The 21,401-nt window shown below is 40.5% G+C and overlaps 1 protein-coding gene across 3 annotated transcripts in view; it reads left to right on the forward strand.

Moving 5' to 3' along the window:
• CRYBG1 (crystallin beta-gamma domain containing 1) overlaps positions 1 to 21,401 on the forward strand; it is a 399,356-nt gene that overhangs the window by 361,287 nt on the left and 16,668 nt on the right. For all 3 annotated transcript variants that reach the window (XM_082249793.1, XM_082249795.1, XM_082249794.1), the window contains 10 exons: positions 1 to 36; positions 2,434 to 2,588; positions 2,715 to 2,841; positions 5,056 to 5,201; positions 9,212 to 9,338; positions 11,426 to 11,458; positions 12,368 to 12,480; positions 15,088 to 15,217; positions 17,153 to 17,292; positions 20,607 to 20,730. In XM_082249793.1, the coding sequence (XP_082105919.1) occupies positions 1 to 36; positions 2,434 to 2,588; positions 2,715 to 2,841; positions 5,056 to 5,201; positions 9,212 to 9,338; positions 11,426 to 11,458; positions 12,368 to 12,480; positions 15,088 to 15,217; positions 17,153 to 17,292; positions 20,607 to 20,730 (1,131 nt within the window). The remainder of the gene's footprint in view (positions 37 to 2,433; positions 2,589 to 2,714; positions 2,842 to 5,055; positions 5,202 to 9,211; positions 9,339 to 11,425; positions 11,459 to 12,367; positions 12,481 to 15,087; positions 15,218 to 17,152; positions 17,293 to 20,606; positions 20,731 to 21,401) is intronic.

The raw sequence follows: 21,401 nt of genomic DNA on the forward strand, positions 1-21,401 counted from the left end.
GGAAGTCGCAAAGTTGAAATCCCCTATGAACCAAAGGTAAGAGAACTGTTACTGTAAAGTAAAATGTGCAAATAATCAGGCATGGAAAGTAACCATTACCATGCATATCGGGGCAAAAATAACAGAAACGTATTCAGTACATCTTTCCAAGGCATACACAACTCTCCGTGTTTAATAACTTTAAAAAGACTGCAAGTACAGAAACATACCTGTTGATTGCCAGAAATCCAGTTTGCTCCTAACTTACTTTTTGGGCTGATAGCACAATACCTTTACTGCACTGAGTTCCAACCATCATTGTCTGTGCTGCCTCCTTTTCTACAGAACATTCCTGATCTTACCCCTCTCTTTCCCTCTTCATTTGCATAGGGTTCCTTATTTCCCAGCAAAGCTGTAATGCTGCCTTGACTCTTGAGAGCTTGCCCACACACTGAGGCTGATTTACTTGATTTAACCAGTTAGGTGAAAAGAAAATTTCTGTTTACTCATTTAATTTGCACATGACTGGGTATATTAGGTGAACAGGAATTTTCTTTTTGAATGATTGGATATTAGAAGGTAAATACTCATAAAATGTATTATCTGGGGATTTTAATCTCCTTTAGTGATTTAGTTGAAATGTGTATAGGAAAAGGGCGCTTGGAAGATGTAGTTCTGGAGGCATGACAAGATCAGTAGTCTTTCTTGCAGCTGCTGGAAGTGATGATGTCACAGGGAGTAGTAAACCCTGTTTCTTAGTACAGTAAGATGTCGAAAGAGCTAATGCCGAGACATGTTCTAGAGCAGGGGTACCAAGTTCAATTTCATTGCGGGCCGCACTTTCACACCACTTTCACCCCCTTCCTGCCCAGGCCAATTTTCAGCTTTTATGCTGTCGCAGTTTGAATAACAATTGTACGGTCGTGCAACGCTGTACCCATATGAAACTTATCATTTTTTTCCCCCCACAAATAGAGCTTTCTTTTGGTGGTATTTGATCACCACCGTTTTTTTTTTTTGATAAGCAAATAAGACTGAAAATTTAGAAAAAAAAATTGTTCATTTCTGTTATAAAATTTTGTAAATAAGTACGTTTTCTCCTTCACTGACGGGCACTGATGGGGCAGCACTGATGGGCACTGATATGCAGCACTGATGGGCACTGATATGCGGCACTGATATGCAGCACTGATGGGCACTGATAGGCAGCACTGATGAGGAGGCACTGCAGGCATTACTAATGGGCACTCATTGACATCCCTAATGGGCACTGATTGGTATCCCTGATAGGCACTGATTGGCATCCCTGGTGGGAACGGGTTGGTACTTTAGGTGGGCACTTGTGGGCATCCTTAATGGGTTTGCACTGATAATTGATGCACTAATTATCAGTGCAGACCCCCCCTCCCTGTCAGGAGAGCCACTGATTGGCTCTCCTCTACCCATTTCTTATCAGCGTGAATAGATGAAAAGCTAAAAAACAGCACTTCCTGGTTAAGATATGACCAGCTGTGATTGGACACAGCTGATCACATGGTAAAGAGCCTACATCATAGGCTCTTTACCGAGATTGGAGATGCGGTGTGTCAGAGCGACATACCACACTACTGATCTTCTCATTGTGCGCCCTCGGGCCGCATGCAATCGGCTTATCCTACTGGACATCATATGACGCCCAGTCAGGATAACTGATCCCCCGCCCGGCCGTCATTCTGCCAAAGGCCGGGCGTGATGTGGGTAAAGGGCTAGTTGTATCTGTAAAGTCGGGCATAGATGATTTAAATCTCGGCTGGTTCAGCAGGGACATGCTGAGATTCAAACTATGGGCAGGCTGATTGTACTCAAGTCCATCCATCGACTTGGGTACAGTCCTGGTATTTATTGCCCCTTTAAAATCCTTCCACTGTTGGAATTTCAATTTGGCCACACCCGCCTTTCGATGTGGCTGGGTGGAGGGGAGAAGTAGTTGAGTTCCTGCACTTATTCTCTGAGAAAAAAAGCTCTGGATAATTTTCTGTAGTTTTAAGCAGGCCATAGTTGCAGGTAGAAAATCACTTCATTTTCCCTTCAACACAGTCAATGTTGATGAGCTATTGTGTTCTCCCGGCTGGGGGGAGCAGGGAGCTGTCCTGGCCTGGAGAAAACCGTGATTATTACTAGTGGCTATAGCTGCTGGCAATAATCACATCCTAAAAATCCAACATGCTAGTGGTCCCTAAATTGATCGATGGATGGACTTGGGTACAATCAGCCTGTTCATACATGTTTCGAATCTTGGCTAATCCCTACTGAACTGGCCGAGATTTGACGCTTCCATGCTGGCCTAAGACTGGCCTATGATTTGTGTATATTATATTATGTACAGAAGGGGAACATTGCACCATATACTGTAAAACAAATATCATATCCCCTATTCCTTTCATTGGACTAAAAATTTTCATTTTCATGTATTAGATAATTATTTTTGAGAAACCCATGTTTGAAGGAAGACAAGTGGAGCTGGACAAAGAAACAATGACGTTTGAGAACCTTGAAATACCAGAAGGATCAGGAGAGGATGTAGGGATTCCCTTTTCTACAGTTGGATCTATGAGAGTTATTAGTGGATTGTGAGTATTTGCCTCTGTTATAGAACAAGCCTACTTGGTGCAAATCTAGAGCACTTTGTTTATATGTGATATTGTTTCGAGCAGTGTGATGATGTATCCTGTACTGGTTTATTTTGTTTAATCTAGGTGGGTTGGCTATGAGAAGCGTGGATTTGAAGGTCACCAGTATTTGCTGGAGGAAGGTGATTATGAAGAGTGGTGTAACTGGGGAGGCTACAATGGATTACTGCAGTCATTACGTCCAGTTTTATCTGTAAGTTGTTCCTCGTGCATCATGTTTAACCCATAAGCACTTTTACTAAGAGTACTTGCAGTACATTCATTCCTGGCCAGAGATTTTTCTTTCAAGCTCAGGCCAAGTTTAGCAGCGCTGCTATGCCTAATTTAACTTGACAATAACTTAATGGCTATTTTTTTCAGTTTGACACACGGGTTGATTTACTAAAATTAGAGAGTGCAAAATCTGGAGCAGCTGTGCATGGTAGCCATTTAGCTTCTAACTTCGGCTAGTTCCATTAAAGTGGAAGTTCACCCTAATAATAAAATCTATAAATCTACTGGCATCCACAATCTAAGACTAACCTATCCAGTAAAGAATAAATCGCTATACATACCTTTTCTGAAGCTGCTCTGGTCCGGTCTCCAGCGGTGGAAGCTCTGCAGAAGAGACAGCCGACAACGGCTGGGAAGTGATGGCACCCATTGAGTTACTATGGGGCTTCCATTGTCGGCTGCCTCCTCTGCATCAGCTTCCACAGTAAAGCCACCGCTGACAGCTCAGCGTAGGACCGGGCCAGAGCGGCTTCAGAAAAGGTATGTATAGCGATTTCTTCTTTACAGGGCTAGATAGGTTAGTCTTAGATTGTGGATGCAAGTAGATTTATAAATTTTAGAGTGAACTTCTACTTTAACCACTTAACCCCCGGAAGATTTTACCCCCTTCCTGACCAGGGGGTATTTTGCGATTCGGCACTGCGTGACTTTAACGGACAATTGCGCAGTCGTGCGACGCCATACCTAAACAAATTTGACGTCCTTTTTTTCCCACAAACAGTGCTTTATTTTGGTGGTATTTGATCACCTGTGTGATTTTTTGATCATGCGCTATAAACAAAAAAAGAGCGTCAATTTTGCAAAAATAACAATATTTTTCACATTTTTTTTATATGAAATCCCCCCCCAAAAAAATTTAAAAATCAAAATTTAACATTTTCTGCCAATTTGTTTTATGCTACATATGTTTGGTAAAAAAAAATCGCAAAAAGCGTATTTTGATTGGTTTGCGCAAAAGTTATCGCGTTTACTAACTAAGGGAAAGATTTTTGTAATTTTTGTTGTTTTTTTTACGCGTAATGGCGGCGATCTGCGATTTTTTTTTTTTTTTTGCGGTACTGCGACATTGCGGCGGACAGATCAGACCCTTGACTGACATTTTTTACACTTTTGGGGTTACCAGTGACATTACTGCAGTAATCAGTGCTATACATATGCACTGTTACTGTAAAAATACACTGGTAGTGAAGGGGTTAACTTTATTTGAGAGGGAGGGGCTGTGTGTGTCCCTAGGGGCGTGATTCTAACTGTGATTGGCTGTGGCTTGAGCTGTAGGAACAATGATCAACGGTCCTACATAGTAGAACCGTATGATCAGTGTTTCTACACAGGGGAGAATTCTCCCTCTGCAGCGACGATCGCAGAGTGACCGGCGGACATCGGGTCCTCCGGTCACACGCGCGGGGGGTCTGTGACCGCGTGGGAGCGGGAGCGCGCTGGCTCCCCAGAGCCTCACAGGCTAGTGACGTACCCATACGTCACTTTGCCTGTGAGGGGCTGACCACCGCAGTATATCTACTTGCGGCGGTCAGCAAGTGGTTAAGCTTTGACAAAAAAACTCGGAAGCTAATTGGTTTCTATGCAGAGCTGCACCAGATTTTGCACTCTTAAGTTTTAGTAAATCAACCCCACAGTTGCACATTCCTAGTTCTATGCTGCAAGGGCAATTAACGTTCTCATGGTAAGAGGCATTTTACATTTGGACTACAAAATTTATATTGCAATCACAAATGGATTTCAAAAAAGAAATCGCATAAAAGAATTTCAGCCTTAATTAAGGGAAACTAACCTGCATCACACACATATTATTAGTTATTCCTAATAATCTAGCAATCAACTTCTGTTGAACAGGAATGTTAGAAATGTTTTCTTGATCACTGGCTGCGGCCGCTGATCATTGTATTCTGACAGCAGAGAGTTCCCGCTGTCAGAATACAATTTCTCAGGGGGGAGGATTCCTCTATCCATCTCACTTGTGGGGATGGGTGAATCTACTTTTTTTTCTTTTTTCCGATAAGCCTGCTTGCTGATTGAAAAAAAAAAACAAGTAATCTATGTTGATCCTTAGTGTGTCAGTCAGCTCTTATGTACTTTTATAAATAATTGTGAAACTATTTTATTATTTCCCTCTCAGGACTTTTCAACTCCCCACATGATAATGTACAGTGAGAAAGACTTTGATGAAAAGGCAGCAAATATCAATGTCCTGGGGATTATAGCAAATATGGAAGATACGGGTTTTGGAACAAAGATACAATCTATTAATATATTAAGTGGAGTGTACGTATCATTTTTATCTTCCTAATGTTACATATTTTAGTTTACATTGTAAATTACTTTGTTCTCAATCACTGCAAAATTTTAAAATCTGAATATAGAACATACACAGTTAATACCAATATACCGCACCACAATGAACAAATGTGAATTTGTTGTAAGAAATAAAGGTGTGCTTTTGGTGGAAAGTTAACAGCTCATTGAAAATGAATAGGTTGCCTAACTTAACCACTTCAATACAGGGCACTTTCACCCCCTTCCTGCCCAGGCCAATTTTTAGCTTTTAACGCTTTTGCATTTTGAATGACAATTGCGCGGTCATGCATCACTGTACCTAAACCAAATTGATGTAATTTTTTTCCCACAAATAGAGCTTTCCTTTGGTGGTATTTGATCACTGCAAGGTTTTTTCTTTTTTGCTACACAAATAAAAAAATAAACGAAAAGTTAAAAAAAAAAAAAAATTTTTGTTTGTTATAAAATTTTGTTAATAGATACGTTTTTTCCTGCACTGATGAGCACCGATGAGGCCGCACTGACAGGCACTGATGGGATGGCACTGATGATGAGGCACTAATATGCAGAACTGATGGGGTGGCACTGATGATGAGGCACTAATATGCAGCACTGATAGGTGGCACTGATATGCAGCACTGATGGGCACGTATATGTGGCACTGATAGGTAGCACTGATATGTAGCATTGGTTGGCACTGATAGGCGGCACTGATAGGCGGCACTGATGGGCAATAATGGACACTGGTGGGCGGCACTAATAGATGCATTGGTGGGCGACACAGATAGATGGCAATCATGGGCAGCTCTGATGAGGAGGGCACTGAAAGGGTCCCTGAGCCTTGGTGTCCATGGGTGGGCATCCCTGGTGGCCATGGGTGGGCATCCCTGGTGGCCATGGGTGGGCAATCCCTGCTGGCCATGGGTGGGCAATCCCTGGTGGCTCTAGTGGCATCCCCCCCAAGGGTCTGCACTGGTAATCAATGCTCTGATTACCAGCACAGAAACCCCCCCCCCCCCTCCGTCAGGAGAGCCGCCGATCTGCTCTCCTCTACTAGTGCCTGTCAGGCACAAACTTATGAAAGCCGATCAACGGCACTTCCTATTTACTATGTGACCAGCTGTGATTGGACGTCATTAGGCTCTTTACCGGGATCGGAGATGCGGTGTGTCAGAGTCACACACAGCGGTCTATCCTGCTGGACGTCATATGACGGCCAGTCAGGATAGAGCAACCACTTCCCAGCTGTCATTTTGCTATATGGCGGGCGGGAAGTGGTAAAAGCATCTCAACATACAAATAAATGCGGCTCTAATAGTTGATGCGGCAGACTGTGCGTAAAGTTATATTGAAAGCTAAGCAGATAAATGTAATGCAAATATAAATGTAATGTAAGTAATTGAAATTTGCTGTCAGTCTAAGGCAGCCGAATATTATACAACTTTCTTTCCTTCAAACAGGGGTTGAAGGAAAGAAAATTTCTCTGTTTCCCCCATCAACACAGTCATTGTTTATGAGGGATTCCCTCCCGCTGCGCTATTGTATTCTGACAGCAGGAGGTTTCCCAGTCATCAGAATACAATGATCATTGCTGGCAGCTATAGTCGCCAGCAGTAACTGAATGAAAAAAAAAACCTCAGGCTGGTTGTACTGAAGTCGATTGATAGACTTCAGTACAACCAGTCTGCCCATAGATTGATCAAAATTCTGCCAGTTCCTGCTGAAGTGGCTGAATTTTGATCTGTCTATGGTTGGCTTAATGCTGGGAGTTTGCTGAAAGGTGGAATAAGCAGAGTGATTAGCTCATCATTAAATATGACCTTTCTTAGTCAGGAAGTGGCAAATATACAAATGAAGCTAATCCTGATTAACAATACAGTATCTGATCACTTCTCATTTAAGAATTTCACAGCAAATGCTAATTTGGTTACTGGAAAACCACATGCTCTAAATTGGAACTGTTGAAGCAGGTTCATTAAGCAGACTGGTCTGAACATCCTTTGTTATGACATGCTTGCATACATTCCTGGGTCACACCTAATATAATAACAGACTTGTCAGAAGATGTCTCCTGTCAGCATGGCAATGATTTGTAATTTCCTGTGTGCCCTCGGCAGTATAAAAAATCCTGTAAACACTGTGTTCTGGATATGTTTAGTTATTATTTAGAAAAGAGTTACCATTAAAAAGACAAAAGGATGGCAAAACAGTAGGAGAATTCTTATATAGAAAAACACTTGAAATGTGTTGTTCGTTGATTGGTCTGGTGAAAGATGTGACATCTAGTATTTCATTGACTAAAAATAGCCATTGTTAGAAACATTTCTATAGACACACTTGGCCTGACTCAATGCTGGGAGTTGATTTATTAAATGTAAGTAGGCTGTATACTTCTTTATGTGTTCCTGCTTATAAAATTACCCTCACTTCCCGTTTTAGTTATAGTGGAAGCAGACAAAAATAAGCATCTAATTCAGGTTTTAAACCTTTGGTCCAAAGCTAAAAAAAGTTTTGGCTACAGTTAAACTTTAACAAACTTAAGTCAAACTGAACTAAAAAAAAAACAATAGTCCATGAAAATATAAAGTACTTTTTCTGCAATGCTCACCTCCATTCTAGAGCTTCTCCTCATAGTACTTCTATTCCACTAGAAGTCCTCATTCTTTTAGTATAAATGAAAAAGAAAGAATATAACTGCGCTAACTAATAGAAAACAGCAGCAACTTAAATTGTGACAAGCAAAGGTAAAAATGTAAAGGGCTAAGTTGCGCTAATATGTACTGAATCGACAAATGATCATCAGATAAAGCACAATAATTGATAAATAGTCCACAATGATAACAAATCTGTATCCAAATGGTAGACACAGTCCAAATTCCAAAATTCCAGTGTCAGATGAATAAACCAATGTTCATATCTCCTTACCAGAAAGCGGTTAGTATAAATGACAGACAGCATCATTTAACCCACTTGTTCTGAGCCCAGGCTCTTGTGAACCTGCTCCAAGCCCGTGACTGGACAATGAAGGAAAAGCAGAACAATCATAAACTCAGCTCTCTGTCAGTTTGCTTCTATCAGAATGCTTCTTGTCAACACATGAACTTATTGGCTTTTTCTGCTGCTGTTGCTTCTTCCTCTTCCATCCTGAGCTCTGCTGTACAGAGACTGCAGCAGGCTCAAAACCAGTCAAATTCACGTAACTGGTAATATTTTAAGAAAATATAACTCATGACGTTTTAATAACTTGCAGAAGCGCATCAATTTTTATATTTGCTTTTGGTTTAGATTTAATCTAATGGTAAGGCTCTGCACTATTATCTTGCATAACGTTTCATACTTTTTTACTGTTGTATTCAACCAAGTGGTCAACTGACACTGTAGGCAAACGTGGTTATGAATGTAAGCCCCGGTTCACATTTGTGCGATTGCGGAGATCGCATGTAATTCGGAGCGCACTGCTCCTAAATTACATGCGATCTCATGTGCGGTGCGAATTTCAGCCATACACTTTGTATGGCTGAATTTGCACCGCATCCACACTAAACTCGCACATGAGGCTTTTTTTTATTCGCAGCAGAATCAGATCGCATAGTGGTTCACACTAGTGCGATCCGATTCTGTGCGAACTTGCAGATCGCACTGCGATATGCGATCGCAACTGGGGGTGTCGTTAACTTTTAATTGCCACCCCCTGCGTATCGCATATGGCAGTGTGAACTGCCAGAGGTGCAGATGCGAAGCGGGATCACGCTGCATATTCGCAGCGTTCCCTCATCGCATAAATGTGAACCGGCACTAAAGGCTGTTTTAGTTAAAGCATATTTGAATATTTGGATTACATCAAAACAGTCGATAGTTTAAGGGTGCCAACAAACTGGATTTAATGATGATGATTTATTTTATCATTAATTAGATTGCGCTATTTCTAGATAAGGAGATTGTGGTTTACAAAAACACTTGCTGTTAATGTGTATTGACAATTCTGTTTTACTTTTCAGATGGGTGGCTTACGAATATCCTGACTTTACTGGGGAACAATACATACTGGAGAAAGGAATGTACTCTAACTTTGGTGACTGGGGAGCGAAGAGCTCCAAAATCTCTTCTGTACAGCCAATTCTTATGGTATGTCAGGGATCATAGGATAGATTCTTCATACATGTACTGTGTTATTTCAAACTACAAATCTGTTACATGAATTACAATGGCCACATAGCTCCAAAGATGCAGATTGAATCCTTCCTATAATTTGTTTTCAGTTCCACTGTACAGTTTGTTAAAAAAGTAAAAAAAATTGGACACTATGTGGGGTAGATTTAGTAGTGGTGTACATTTTATGCTAGCTCTACAGATATTTAAACATCCAGTCATATGCTGGAGAGTTTTTAAACCCTTTATGACCGACTAACCCCTTTAAGCGTGCTCCCAAAATCGAGACCAAGCAGTTCTCAGTCCAGATTAATTATTGGTAGCAGTTGCTGTATTTTCTCCATATTTGTCCTATATGGATACCCCTGAGGATCTTTGTAAGGGTTAATACTTTATTTAGGGACTTGATCTGGAGGAGGAAGTCACTAGGGATAAAATTGGATTTTTTACAATATCCTATTGATGCAGAAAGTTTATTAGTCCCCAATCCATGGATCTACTTCTTAGCGGCTCAGTTACAACATCTAGCAGGGTGGAACTCTAAGATGTCCTCTAAATCTACCTACAGCCTATGCTCGTTTGAGTCAAGGTCACCAACCTTTATATACTTTGGTTATGCCAGCTCAATGGGCTTTGCAGGTATCATTCCCTACTCTTTTCCTAATGTGCAAAATATGGGATGCGACAAAAAAAAAAACTGGAAATTTTCTCCTTTCCTAAATTTAACCCCATTTGGGATAGTCCCCTTTTTCCTGAAATTTGTAGGCTCCAGGGATTTCAAAGATGGGAAAAAGCAGGAATATGTACCCTTGAACATCTCTGATAGGGGTACTTTAATATCTTTTGCACAATTAGTGGCAACCTGTGGTTGCAGGAAATACATATGCACCGTGTATGGCCAGCCTTAGGCACACTATTCAAGCTCAGTCTAAGTTAAAATCAGTTTCTTTTTCATCCATGCCTCGCATTAACACTATTGTTAATGCGTCATCAACTAAGGGATTGATTTCGGACACCTACCATGGATTATTAGATCAATTCCTCTTGAGGTTTCCTTTGGTAGGTGTCGATGGGAGAGAGATATAGGCTCTATTCCTAATGATAGCTGGGGGGATATTCTACAATCCCTTCAGAGTGTTTCATTATCTCCCTTTCATAGACCCTACGCACATATTTTTTTTACATAGAGTTTAAAGAACTCCTGACTTTTTATTTAACATTAGCCTGAAAGATGACCCTGTGCTGTGCTAGATGTGGATATGGATATTGGTCCCTTATTTATTATCTTCTATGGCGTTGTCCCACATTAGGAAGATACTAGGCTGAGGTGGTAGGTACTCTTAGCTGGCTTTTTGTGGTTAATTTGTTGGTTGACCCTCTTACTTGTTTACTTGGTCACGTGGATTTATATTTAATCAATCAGACTAATTGTACTCAAGTGAACTTCCCCTTGGCTTCTTCTCTTTCTGAATGAATAACAGATATATTCTCTTTGAAAAACATACTACCTTAGGAACTCTATGTGAAAGTTTGATGCAATATGGTGCAAGTGGATAGAGTGCACGCATCCTCATTTTTCATAGAGACCATTTGTTAATCATTATATTATGATAATTGCGCTCCTAATCCTAATTTTTTTGTGTGTCATTGGATTCTTTGTTCTGCCCTGCAAGTTGGGTAGTTTTGTTTTTGTATTTTTGTCTGTAAAGTGGAAAACGTTTTTTTATAAACAAATCGGAATTTAAATAAAAAAAAAAAATGATTGGTAGCTGGCAGAACCGGTTTTAGATCATGTGCCAATTTTGAAAGCCAATCACAGTGGTCACAGGATCTACCGATCCTTTGAACCCCCCACAAGGTGTTAAGAACTGTTTTAAGGGATGCCAGGGCGCATTGGAAGGGGTCAAATAAAAGTTCTTTTGCACATGCTTGGAAGATTTCAATGAACACAGATTTATCAGGCCATTGTAAAAATGATTTGTTTAGTAAGCTTCCCCTGAATACAGTATTTGAAGAATGTTATCCTTTCCATGTAAATATTTGTCCTTTTTTTTTTTCATTAGGAAACCCTTGATAGTCCATGGGGACATTTTAAGGTATGAATGGTGACTTTACTCAATTTGGTTTTATATGTCTCTTTATTGTTGAAACATAGCAGTTTTACTAAGCGTTATCAAAAATCGTCTATATAAGAAACTCAGCGTCTTGTATAAAACTATGGCAGAAGATCTAAGACATATTTCTTCCTAGCTTGTAACTTAAAGTAAGTCTTGATAACCACACTTTAAAAATGAATAGAGGGGGGCGTGGCCTGGAGCGTGATGAGATTAGTCGCTGGTGGTGAGAGCTCTGTCTACCTAATCTCTGGTACATCTATCCTGAGGCCGTGACTCCTGCTAAATCTACTCTCACCTGTTCCCCACTATCCGCTGACCCTCCAGGACTGATGCGCCGCCCAAGAAAGCCACTGAAGCCAACTCTCAGCTTGCAAAGTTCCACCATCTGGATAAGGACGTGCAGGCCGAAGACAGCGCCGCCTCCTCCACTGAGACAGAGCGCACAGTGGCCGATACGGCCAAAGTACTGGAGGCTATATCGCTGTGCCAGAGTACACTTACCACCAATATAGAGGAGGTCATAATTGATATTTCCCTCATCGGACAAGATATGTCTAAGCTCCGTGATTGTGTTACCGTGGCTGAGCCCCGCATCAGTACTGCTGAGGATATCCTGCATCCCCCGCAGCACTCCACAGAGGACATCAAGCGCCAATTACAAAAATGAATAGAACTTATAAATAGTGAACTGTAGAGGTCATGTAGGTAAATAGTACTAATTAAAAAACACTCTTATAAATGTTCTCTTTTTACTGATATGCCTAGCCCTCACTGGCTTGTCCTGATAGAAACTGTAACAATTAAAACAAGCAATACATTTCACTTTCTGTTCTAATCTGTTAGTATTTTTTATTATGACATTTTTGTTTTCATTTGATTTTTTTTAAGGTTGAAGTATTTTCAGAACCTGAATTCCGAGGTCAAAATCAAATCTATGAAGGAGATGCGAATACCTTAGACGAGTCTTTTAAAATAAAGTCTTGCAAAGTTTCTTCAGGCAGGTAGGAGACAAATACATAATAGAAATTGAAGCAACTAGGAACTGAAAACGTGTAGCAATTATTATGTTGAATTGTACTGCCAATTTCCAGCAACCGCAAATACATAATAGTGACAGGGCAGGCAAAGTAAAGATGACATACTGCTATTTTGATGAGCTGGGACCTGCATTTGGTCCCTCTTTCTGTCCTGCACCTCCTAAAAATACCTTTGTGGTTTATACATGCAAATAATGTATGTAGATGTGTACTGTGTGAAAGCAACAGTTCCTTCTATTACCTATAATAATAATAATAAATGCATGTACAATCTGCACAAGATTCACTTTTTGAACAGTAAGCATTATAACATACAATAAAAATGCTGACACCTCTTAATGAGGTGATCTTAAGTGAAAATTCTCTTTGCACAAAAATGCAAAATCATGTTCAATGAAACTTTAAAAAAAAAAAAAGAAATTCTCACATGTGATTGGCAATCCCACTCAACTCAGTTGCACCTCATTCACAGTGAGTTTTCACTTTGCAAAAGTAATTTCCAGGACCCTGCATTCACTACTGGTCTCCCACGGTACACAGAACATGGAAATGCAATTATTTTAGTAAATATAAACTGTTAAATACCTTTTCTCATCAGCAGTAAGTAGCAGTCTTGTGACTTCTATCAGTGTCTGGCTGAGCACTGGTTTAAGCTTGTAGGAGAGACAGGTTGCTCTCAGCGAGGATTCTGATATAGGTGCCACATCCCTTAATTATTGAGAAAAAAAGATTTTTCCCCTTGTGGTGGGACTTTAGAGGCACTCATAAAAGTCATAAACATAGTATATAGCAAAAATAGATTTTTATTTAAACAAAGATTTGACAAAAAATGAAGGTATTAAAATATGCAAACAGTATATTACATAGTATACATAGTGCAAGTGTTAGTCAGCTTGTACGGCGAAACATACTCAATGCATTTCGAAGTCAGAGAACATCTTCCTCAGGGGTAGTTCTTACATCTGTGTCTAGACTTATCCATTGCACACTATATCGTTTCCACTGTTTGCCAGTTAAAAACAAATGGTTTCAAAATGAGCCTGCCTGGTTCGTCACATTTAAACCGATACCATATAAAAATGATGTTCCAGTGGATGTCCGTCAAAGGTATGCGCTCCCCAGTATGGGCATTGTGGACAACTGGAGCCCAAAGGAAAAGGAAGCCCTTAATGTTGAAGGGAGGATGGGCAAGCCCATGACCAGTGCTGTGAGCACTTGGACTTTTTTCACTTTTGATCACTAGTTGGTGGCTCAGCTCCACCTTTTGGACATTTTCACTGGTTTAGGCACTATATGTGCCACTTATTAGCTCTGCGCACACACTTTATTCAGTATAGTATAACAAGCATGCTTTACTGCATATACAGACTGATTTTTATTGTTGTGGGTTTAGTAATACTTTAACTTTGTAAATGAGGTGGTGGATACGGGAGGTCAGTGTCACTATTCCCTTCTATAAATTGCTTTACAAACACAGAGGGTGTCCCACCAAGTTTGATAAGATATGGGACAGATGGGTGCAGTGCCCGGATACGAGTGTATAGACATATTGCAGTTGTCCCTACTCCCTGTACCAATACCACATTGCTGTACTTTGTACTTGCTGGCTGTAACTTGTATACATATACCATGTTGTAAATGAGGTGAAGCTCTGCTGACATCAATCATTCATTCATATGCAACGAAAAATTATGTTTATTTAAACTACCTCATTGACTAAGTTACATGCTCTATCCTATAAGTCAGTGCCGGTTCACACTTCTGCGATGCGGGAACCCTGCAAATCCACTGCAGGTTCCCGCATTGCATTAAACTCACATGGCAGTTCACACTGCCATATGCGAATCGCTGGGGGTGTCAATACAAAGTTAACGACATCCCCCAGATCAGCTCGTATATCGCAGTGCGAACTGACAGTTCGCACATGAATGGTATCGCACTGGTGTGAACCACCATGCGATCCGATTCTGCTACGGACCAAAAAAAGGGTCCTGTGCGTGTTCAGTGCGATTCAGATGCAAATTCAGCCATACAATCTGTATGACTGAATTCGCATCGCACAGACATTGCATGTGATTTTAGGAGCAGTGCGCTCTGAATCACATGTGATGTCTGTCATCGCAGAAGTGTGAACCGGCCCTAAATCAACCCTTTTGCGTCCCATCAGGTATTGCTGACTAAACTTTAAATATCCGGTAAAAAAAAAAAAAAAAAAGGTATCTTAGTTGGTATGCTATTTTTTTTTTGCGGGGGGGGGGGGGGGGCAGGGTAATAATTATTTTGTGCATGATATAGTAATAGTTTTGCTGCTGTGGCTTAGGTTAAGGTGGCTAAGGTTTTAAAACTGAAAGTTTGTCACATCCATGTCTTCTCAAACCTCAAAATAATGTTTCTCACAGTTTAATATCAGTTGAAACATAAATCAGCCGTAATTGATCCAAGTTTAATTTTTTTTTACGGCATGTCTGGAGTCTTGGAACTTCCAAAATTTATTTTATTTTTTCAATATTTTGTATTGTTGAACTATTTATTTTCTTAGATTTCCAATTTCAGTCATGTGTTGTTTTCTAGGTGGGCTTTGTATGACCAAACAGACTTCTCAGGCAATCTCTGGGTATTAGAAGAAGGCATCTTTCCCAATTTATGTGCTATGGGATGCCCGCACGATGCAAGTTTTAGGTCTTTAAAGATGATAAGCTATGTAAGTACAGTATTCACTCTTTTTTATGTTGCAAGCTGTTCTTCTTGCTAGCTATGTATTGTCTTGTGTTCTGGTTCATTTCATTTGAACACATCTGCTTGTAGACATTGATACAGATGACATAACCTAGACCAGTAGTATGGAGTGGAATACATTTATTATTCTCTCATGCTGTGCAGAGGTTGTAGTGGGCCTTGTGTCCAGCTGCTCCCCTTATGGCTGTAGGACCTACTGATAATAAAGATGTAAGCAATTTCAAATGACCCGTGCAGTTTAGATTCAAGCTGCTTGGTTTACATTTTGGTTCTTGTCACTGTGTAATTAGTGGCAGCAGGGTATTCTAATGTTTTAGCCATTGATAAAAGCAGAAACGTTTGGAGTTGTATTGATGAATTTGATAGGTTAACCAAAGGCTTTGAAGATGCACGTTTGTTTTTTTCTCCTCTTATATAATTCTGCATTTAAAGTGGAACTTCCGTTTTAAGGCCTCCTGACCCACTGACATTCCACATTTGGCATGCCATTTTTTTTGGGGGGGGGGGGGGGGCGCGAGTACCTAGGTTCGACAGGTACCCGCTCTCACTTCTGGTCGAGCAGAAGTTCTCCTATCCCCCCTCCCTCCCAGGTCCCAAGTCCCAGAAGATTGCCTGTCCACTCAGGATGCGCAAGCCCGACTCATGCATTCGCAGTGCACACCTGACTGTGAAGCCACGAGCTGTCACAGCCAGGTGCCCACAGTAGTGATGCCAGCACCACGGGGAGAAGAGGAAGAAAACCGAGGCTCCCACTCGCCGCATGGCTTGATCATGAGACAGGTGAGTGTGTGTTTAATAAAAGTCAGCAGCTACACTTTTTGTAGCTGCTGACTTTTAATAAATACAAAAACGCCTGGAACTTAGCTTTAAAAATAACATTCAGAACTAAACTGTTGGTGCTCTTTCAGACAGATGTCAATTGTCTACCATTCTTGGAGCAGGAGCTGCCAGGTGTTCAGGCAATCCTGCTGCTTTTTTCTTTTACTTTTATATACCCAAAGGGTTTCTGAGCTGGGCTGTCTAATGTTTGTCACAGGAAAAACGCACCAAGAAAAGGTGCGCCCAATTCACAAAGCTGTGTGAATGGAGCATTACAGTGAAACTGGTGTGTTTAGACCCTCCCACTCCCTGAGCGGGACCTGGATTACAAGAACAATGACAGTTGAATGTCTCCCTCACATGTACTTCTAGAAAGCTGGCCATACACTATGCAATCTGATTGTACAATGTCCTTTAGATTTACTAAAACTGTGGAATAGGAGGACCCACCTGAACAATCCATTCAATTTGCATTAAAACAGGCAGGGAAGAAATGGGAAAGTGAGTGGAAATAAAAAAGAGGTGATATAGTAATGAGGGAGGTGTTGTCCAGAGTTGTAAACACGCCATATTCTGTGATACAGCAAGGCAGTGAATGATGGGATAAGAAGCTCCTGGAGGGTCACATAATGATATAGAAAGTCTCTCAGAAAGCATTTTTTTTTTTTTAAATTTTGAACTGAGAAGTTAAAATTCTAAGGTTCCGTGGGCTAGGTAAGTGAGAAATAAGCCCATTGGGATGGCTTGGGCAGAAAAGGCATTAGAGAAGGATTCTATTTATTATGAAATGTGAGGTATCAGACAATGAGCTCTAACCATCCTCTTCAGCAGAGATCACCTTACTGAATGGCTAAGGTGAGCCATAGATAATGCAATTTTCCTTCCTGCAACCACAGATGGTAGGAAAGAAAATCGCTCATTTTCCCTATCAACACAGTCAGTGGGCACATTCAGTCCATTTATTGCCAGCTTAAGACCACGAAAAATGGCTGGATCAGGTGATTTCATCTCACGTCTATGGGCAGCTACACAGGTAACATTTGAAATCATTTTGTACTGAGAATGATCTTTATTCCAACAGGAATTTTCGGAGCCTAATGCAGTACTTTTTGGAAAGGAAAACTTCAAAGGTAGAAGAGTAAAAGTTAGCAAAGAATCAACAGACCTGCAGGCAATGGGCTACTCCCCCGATTTAATGTCCCTTGAGGTCCTTGGAGGAATGTGAGTATGATCTTACTTTGCAAGGTTTTCTAACCAATAAAAAAAAGGGCTCTATTTCATTGCTTCGGAATTTTAAAAAGCAGACAGCCCTTTTTTAGATTCTTCATGTACTGTATTTTATAGTATTTTATAGTATGGTTTATTGCCAAGCTACACGTGCAGCAGCAGAATAGAGCTGCTTTAGCTCTGGGAGATTATTATGCCTGATTTGCAGAGGCTTTGAAAACACTGGGGTACATTGGGGTTGATTTACTAAAGGCAAATAAGCTCTGCACTTTACTAGTACAGTTTCAATCTGTAGGGGGAGTTGCTTCAGATCTTAGTAAATGAGGTAAAGCTTCACTTTGCAAATAATACCCAATCACATGCAAGGAAAATAATTGGATGATGGAAGTCAGCAGCGCTTCCTATCTTTTACTAAGCTCTAGAGTACATGTGTGTAACACAAGCCCATCCAGGCTATTTAATGTGGCCCTTGCACTTTACCTTTAGCTGCGCCACTCTCACCCCATCTCCGTCCCTAGCCTTTCTTAGCAGTTGGCAGCAGAGAAGAGGACAGAATTCCTCCAGATCCTGTACTTCTGTGTGCAGCTGAGTAGAGGCTTGTCTCTGCCCCCCCATCCCCATCTCAGCTGTCAGGACTGGAGAGGAGGGCAGAACTACTCACCTCTGTGTAGCTGCAGAACCCCTTTGTCTCCACCTCCTCTGGCCTCAGCATTTAGCAGACTCCAGTAAGTTACTCCAGCCCTCTTCTGGTCCTCCTCCAGACCCTGTACTTTCTGCTTCCCAGCTCCGCCTCAGCTTCTTCCTGACTCTTGACCTATGATGGTGGGGGGAGGGGGGCTCTTGACATCTGATGTAAGGGGAGGGTGGGGTGCTCTGGACATATGCTTATAATTGTTATGAGAGTAATACAGTTCTATGCCAGTTGAAATGGAGGGTGGCACATCACTGGTATCATTCACAAGAAACGTCATTGGAGACTGCTCAGACAGAACACAATGGTAGAACCATGTTCTGTCAGCAAATTCTCCAATAAAGTTCCTTGTGGATAATAGCAGCAGTGTACGACCCTCCCTTTAAGACTTGCATCACCTTCTACAGAAGTGGGAGTGGATGCCATGCCTTAATTTGCTACAAAAAACAGTAATAATCAAATGCAGAGGCAATTATTTATTATTATAAAGAGTAGATACATTTATATAGTCTTGAGCCTAGTACACACGATCAGATTATCAGATTCATTTTCATCCCTTTTTTGTTACATGTTAGTCTCATATAGAAAGTGAAGAGGTTACCTTCATATGAAAATTCTCGTATGACAGAATTCAACTTCAGAAGTGATGTGTTGAATTGTTTTGTATGTATTCTTTCATTTCTGAGCATGCGTAGTCTGACTGTTATGATTTTTTTCAGATAAAAAATGTACTAGTTAAACAAAAATCAGATGTGTTCACATACGATAAAAATTTTATAGCCTGCACATCCAGTTTTTGTCGTACAAAAATTCGTAATCAGCTGTCGAAAGCACCATACTAACGATCCGAAAGTCGGCAGATCGTTAGTCGGACGAAATTATACTTCCAATTTTCTTATTGTGTGTACGGGTCTTTACGGATACAACAGGCTCTTTGAAGACAACTAAAATGCTGATGCGGCCCACCATAAAGATGAGTTTGACACCCCTGATCTAGAGCAACTGCACTTAGCAAAGTGCACAGTCTTTTATGCCTCTAATAAATCAACCCCATTGTTTGCACCCATTGGCAATTACTTTAAACTGAAGCCTTCAATTTAGATGGACTTGAGTTGTTCCCCCACAGTTTTTCTTTCCTTGAAGCATCTATGTATGTATGTATGTTTGTGTGTAAGGTAGAATATAATTAAATATTTGACTTTACATATGGTGAAAGTATTTAACTGTGCATTCATTTCATAGTCATTCCTTTTGCTCTGTGTGGATCATCCATTTAAAACAGTAAACATATAACATTAGTAGTTTTGCCCTTTATGAGTGTGATTGCAATTGGCAGTGGTTTATGTTAACTTAGTGCTCTTTTAATTAATGATTGATGAGAAAAATGAATTCATGATAGCAATGCCATTGCATCAATAATGGAAACTGTAAAACTTAGTTTTCAGTAATGATACATTGGCCTTGTTATCATTGAAACAGAAGAATTAGAACTTAACCACTTTCAGATGCCCCCCGCAGAAATACTGCGGCAGGCTGGCCCTCCTGCGCAAACCACCGTAGGTATACGTTAGTCGCGCGCCTGCAGCTAGGGGGCGAGCGCGTACCGACGGCGGCGCGCTCCTACCCCCACTCGTCAGCAGGGACTCTGATGCACAGGGCAGGCGGCTCCGATTGCCGCCTGACACCCACGATCGCTCCCTGCTGGGAGAGAAGGACGGTCGGCTGTTGTAAACACAGCTGACCGTTCTTCTCTCTGGAATGATCACAGAGCTCCTGTGATCCTTCTATATAGGATCGCATGTCTCTGTGATCATTTCACAAGCCCCGCCCCCATACACTTAGAAACACGCCCCTAGGTACACATTTAACCCTTTGATCGCCCCTGGGTTAACTCCTTTCCTGCCAATGTCATTATTACAGTAACAGTACATATTTTTAGCACTGACTACTGTATTAATGTCACTGGTCCCCCCAAAAGTGTCAAAAATGTCAGTTAGGGGTCTAATCTGTCCGCCACAATGTCACAGTCCTGCTAAAAATCGCAGTTTGCCACCATTACTAGTAAAAAAAACAATAAAAATGACATAAATCTATACCCGTAGTTAGTAAACGTGATAACTTTTGCGCAAACCAAACAAAATACACTTATTGCCATTTTTTTTTTTTTTTTTTTTTTACCAAAAATATGTAGCAGACAACAAATTGGCCTTACATTTTAAAAAATTAGATTTTTATTTATTTTTTTTGGAATGTTATATAGTAGAATGTGAAAAATATTGTTTTTTTTTTTTCAGAATTTTCGCTTTTTTTGTTTATAGCGCAAAAAAATTTAAATCGCAGAGGTGATCAAATACCACCAAAAGAAAGCTCTATTTGTGGGGAAAAAAGAAGGACATCAATTTTATTTAGGTACAGAGTTGCACGACCGCGCAATTGTCCGTTAAAATAATGCAGTGCCGAATCGCAAAATATGGCCTGGTCATTAAGGGGGCGAATCCTTCCGGTCCAGAAGTGGTTAATTATTTAGGAAAATACTTGCATTATGAATGATTTTGGATGTGTATTTTATGTCAGTTTCCCTAATGCCTTGTCATAATGTAGACATTTCTCCTTACAGATGGGTGTTTTATGAATACGCTAATTACAGAGGTCGACAACTGTTAATTTCACCAAGCAGGATCGCACAGTGGCATCAGTTTAGTGGCTGGAATAGAATCGGATCACTACGCCCCCTACGACAGGTATTTACAGACAACTGAAGAAGCCTAAAGGTTTCACTTTCTGCCTGATAATTCAAATGATAATTCAAGTATTTTTTAGATTGTAAGCTCTAACTAGCAGGTCCCTCTGATTCCTTCTGTATTGAATTGTATTGTAACTGTACTGTCTGCCCTAACATTGTAAAGCGCTGCGCAAACTGTTAGCGCTTTATATATCCTTTATTATAATAATAGCTAAATGCCGACTGGATTATTTACTATGTTCTTGGATTGATACAGTATTTCAGTAAACACGTTCATCAAATAAATATCAGAAGTACTACTTGACTGAGGGGGGGAGATATAAAGAAACATCCAATTAAAGTATTTCCATCAATTGAATTCATGTTTGTATAAATTGGTTGATCAGTTATTTCAGGAGAGCGTAAAGAAGAATGTCAGATACCATTTTTAAAAAAATAAATAAAAACTGTAGCTTTTGGCTTTGGCTTAGCTGGATGTTGTCTTTGCCAAGCAGGGGGATCACAGTTCAGGCAAAGCATCTGGGAAAATCATGCTTTATCAGAGATCATGTGATCAAAGTATATGTAAACCCAATCACTAAAATCTCATACAAACTTTAACATGTTAAAGACATTTTCAGTATATTTAAATTTGCAGCTTTCATTGAAATATTCCCGGGCAATCCTGCC

This window comes from Pelophylax lessonae (genome assembly GCF_965119305.1).
Source record: "Pelophylax lessonae genome assembly, chromosome: 3".
NCBI lineage: Eukaryota > Metazoa > Chordata > Amphibia > Anura > Ranidae > Pelophylax > Pelophylax lessonae.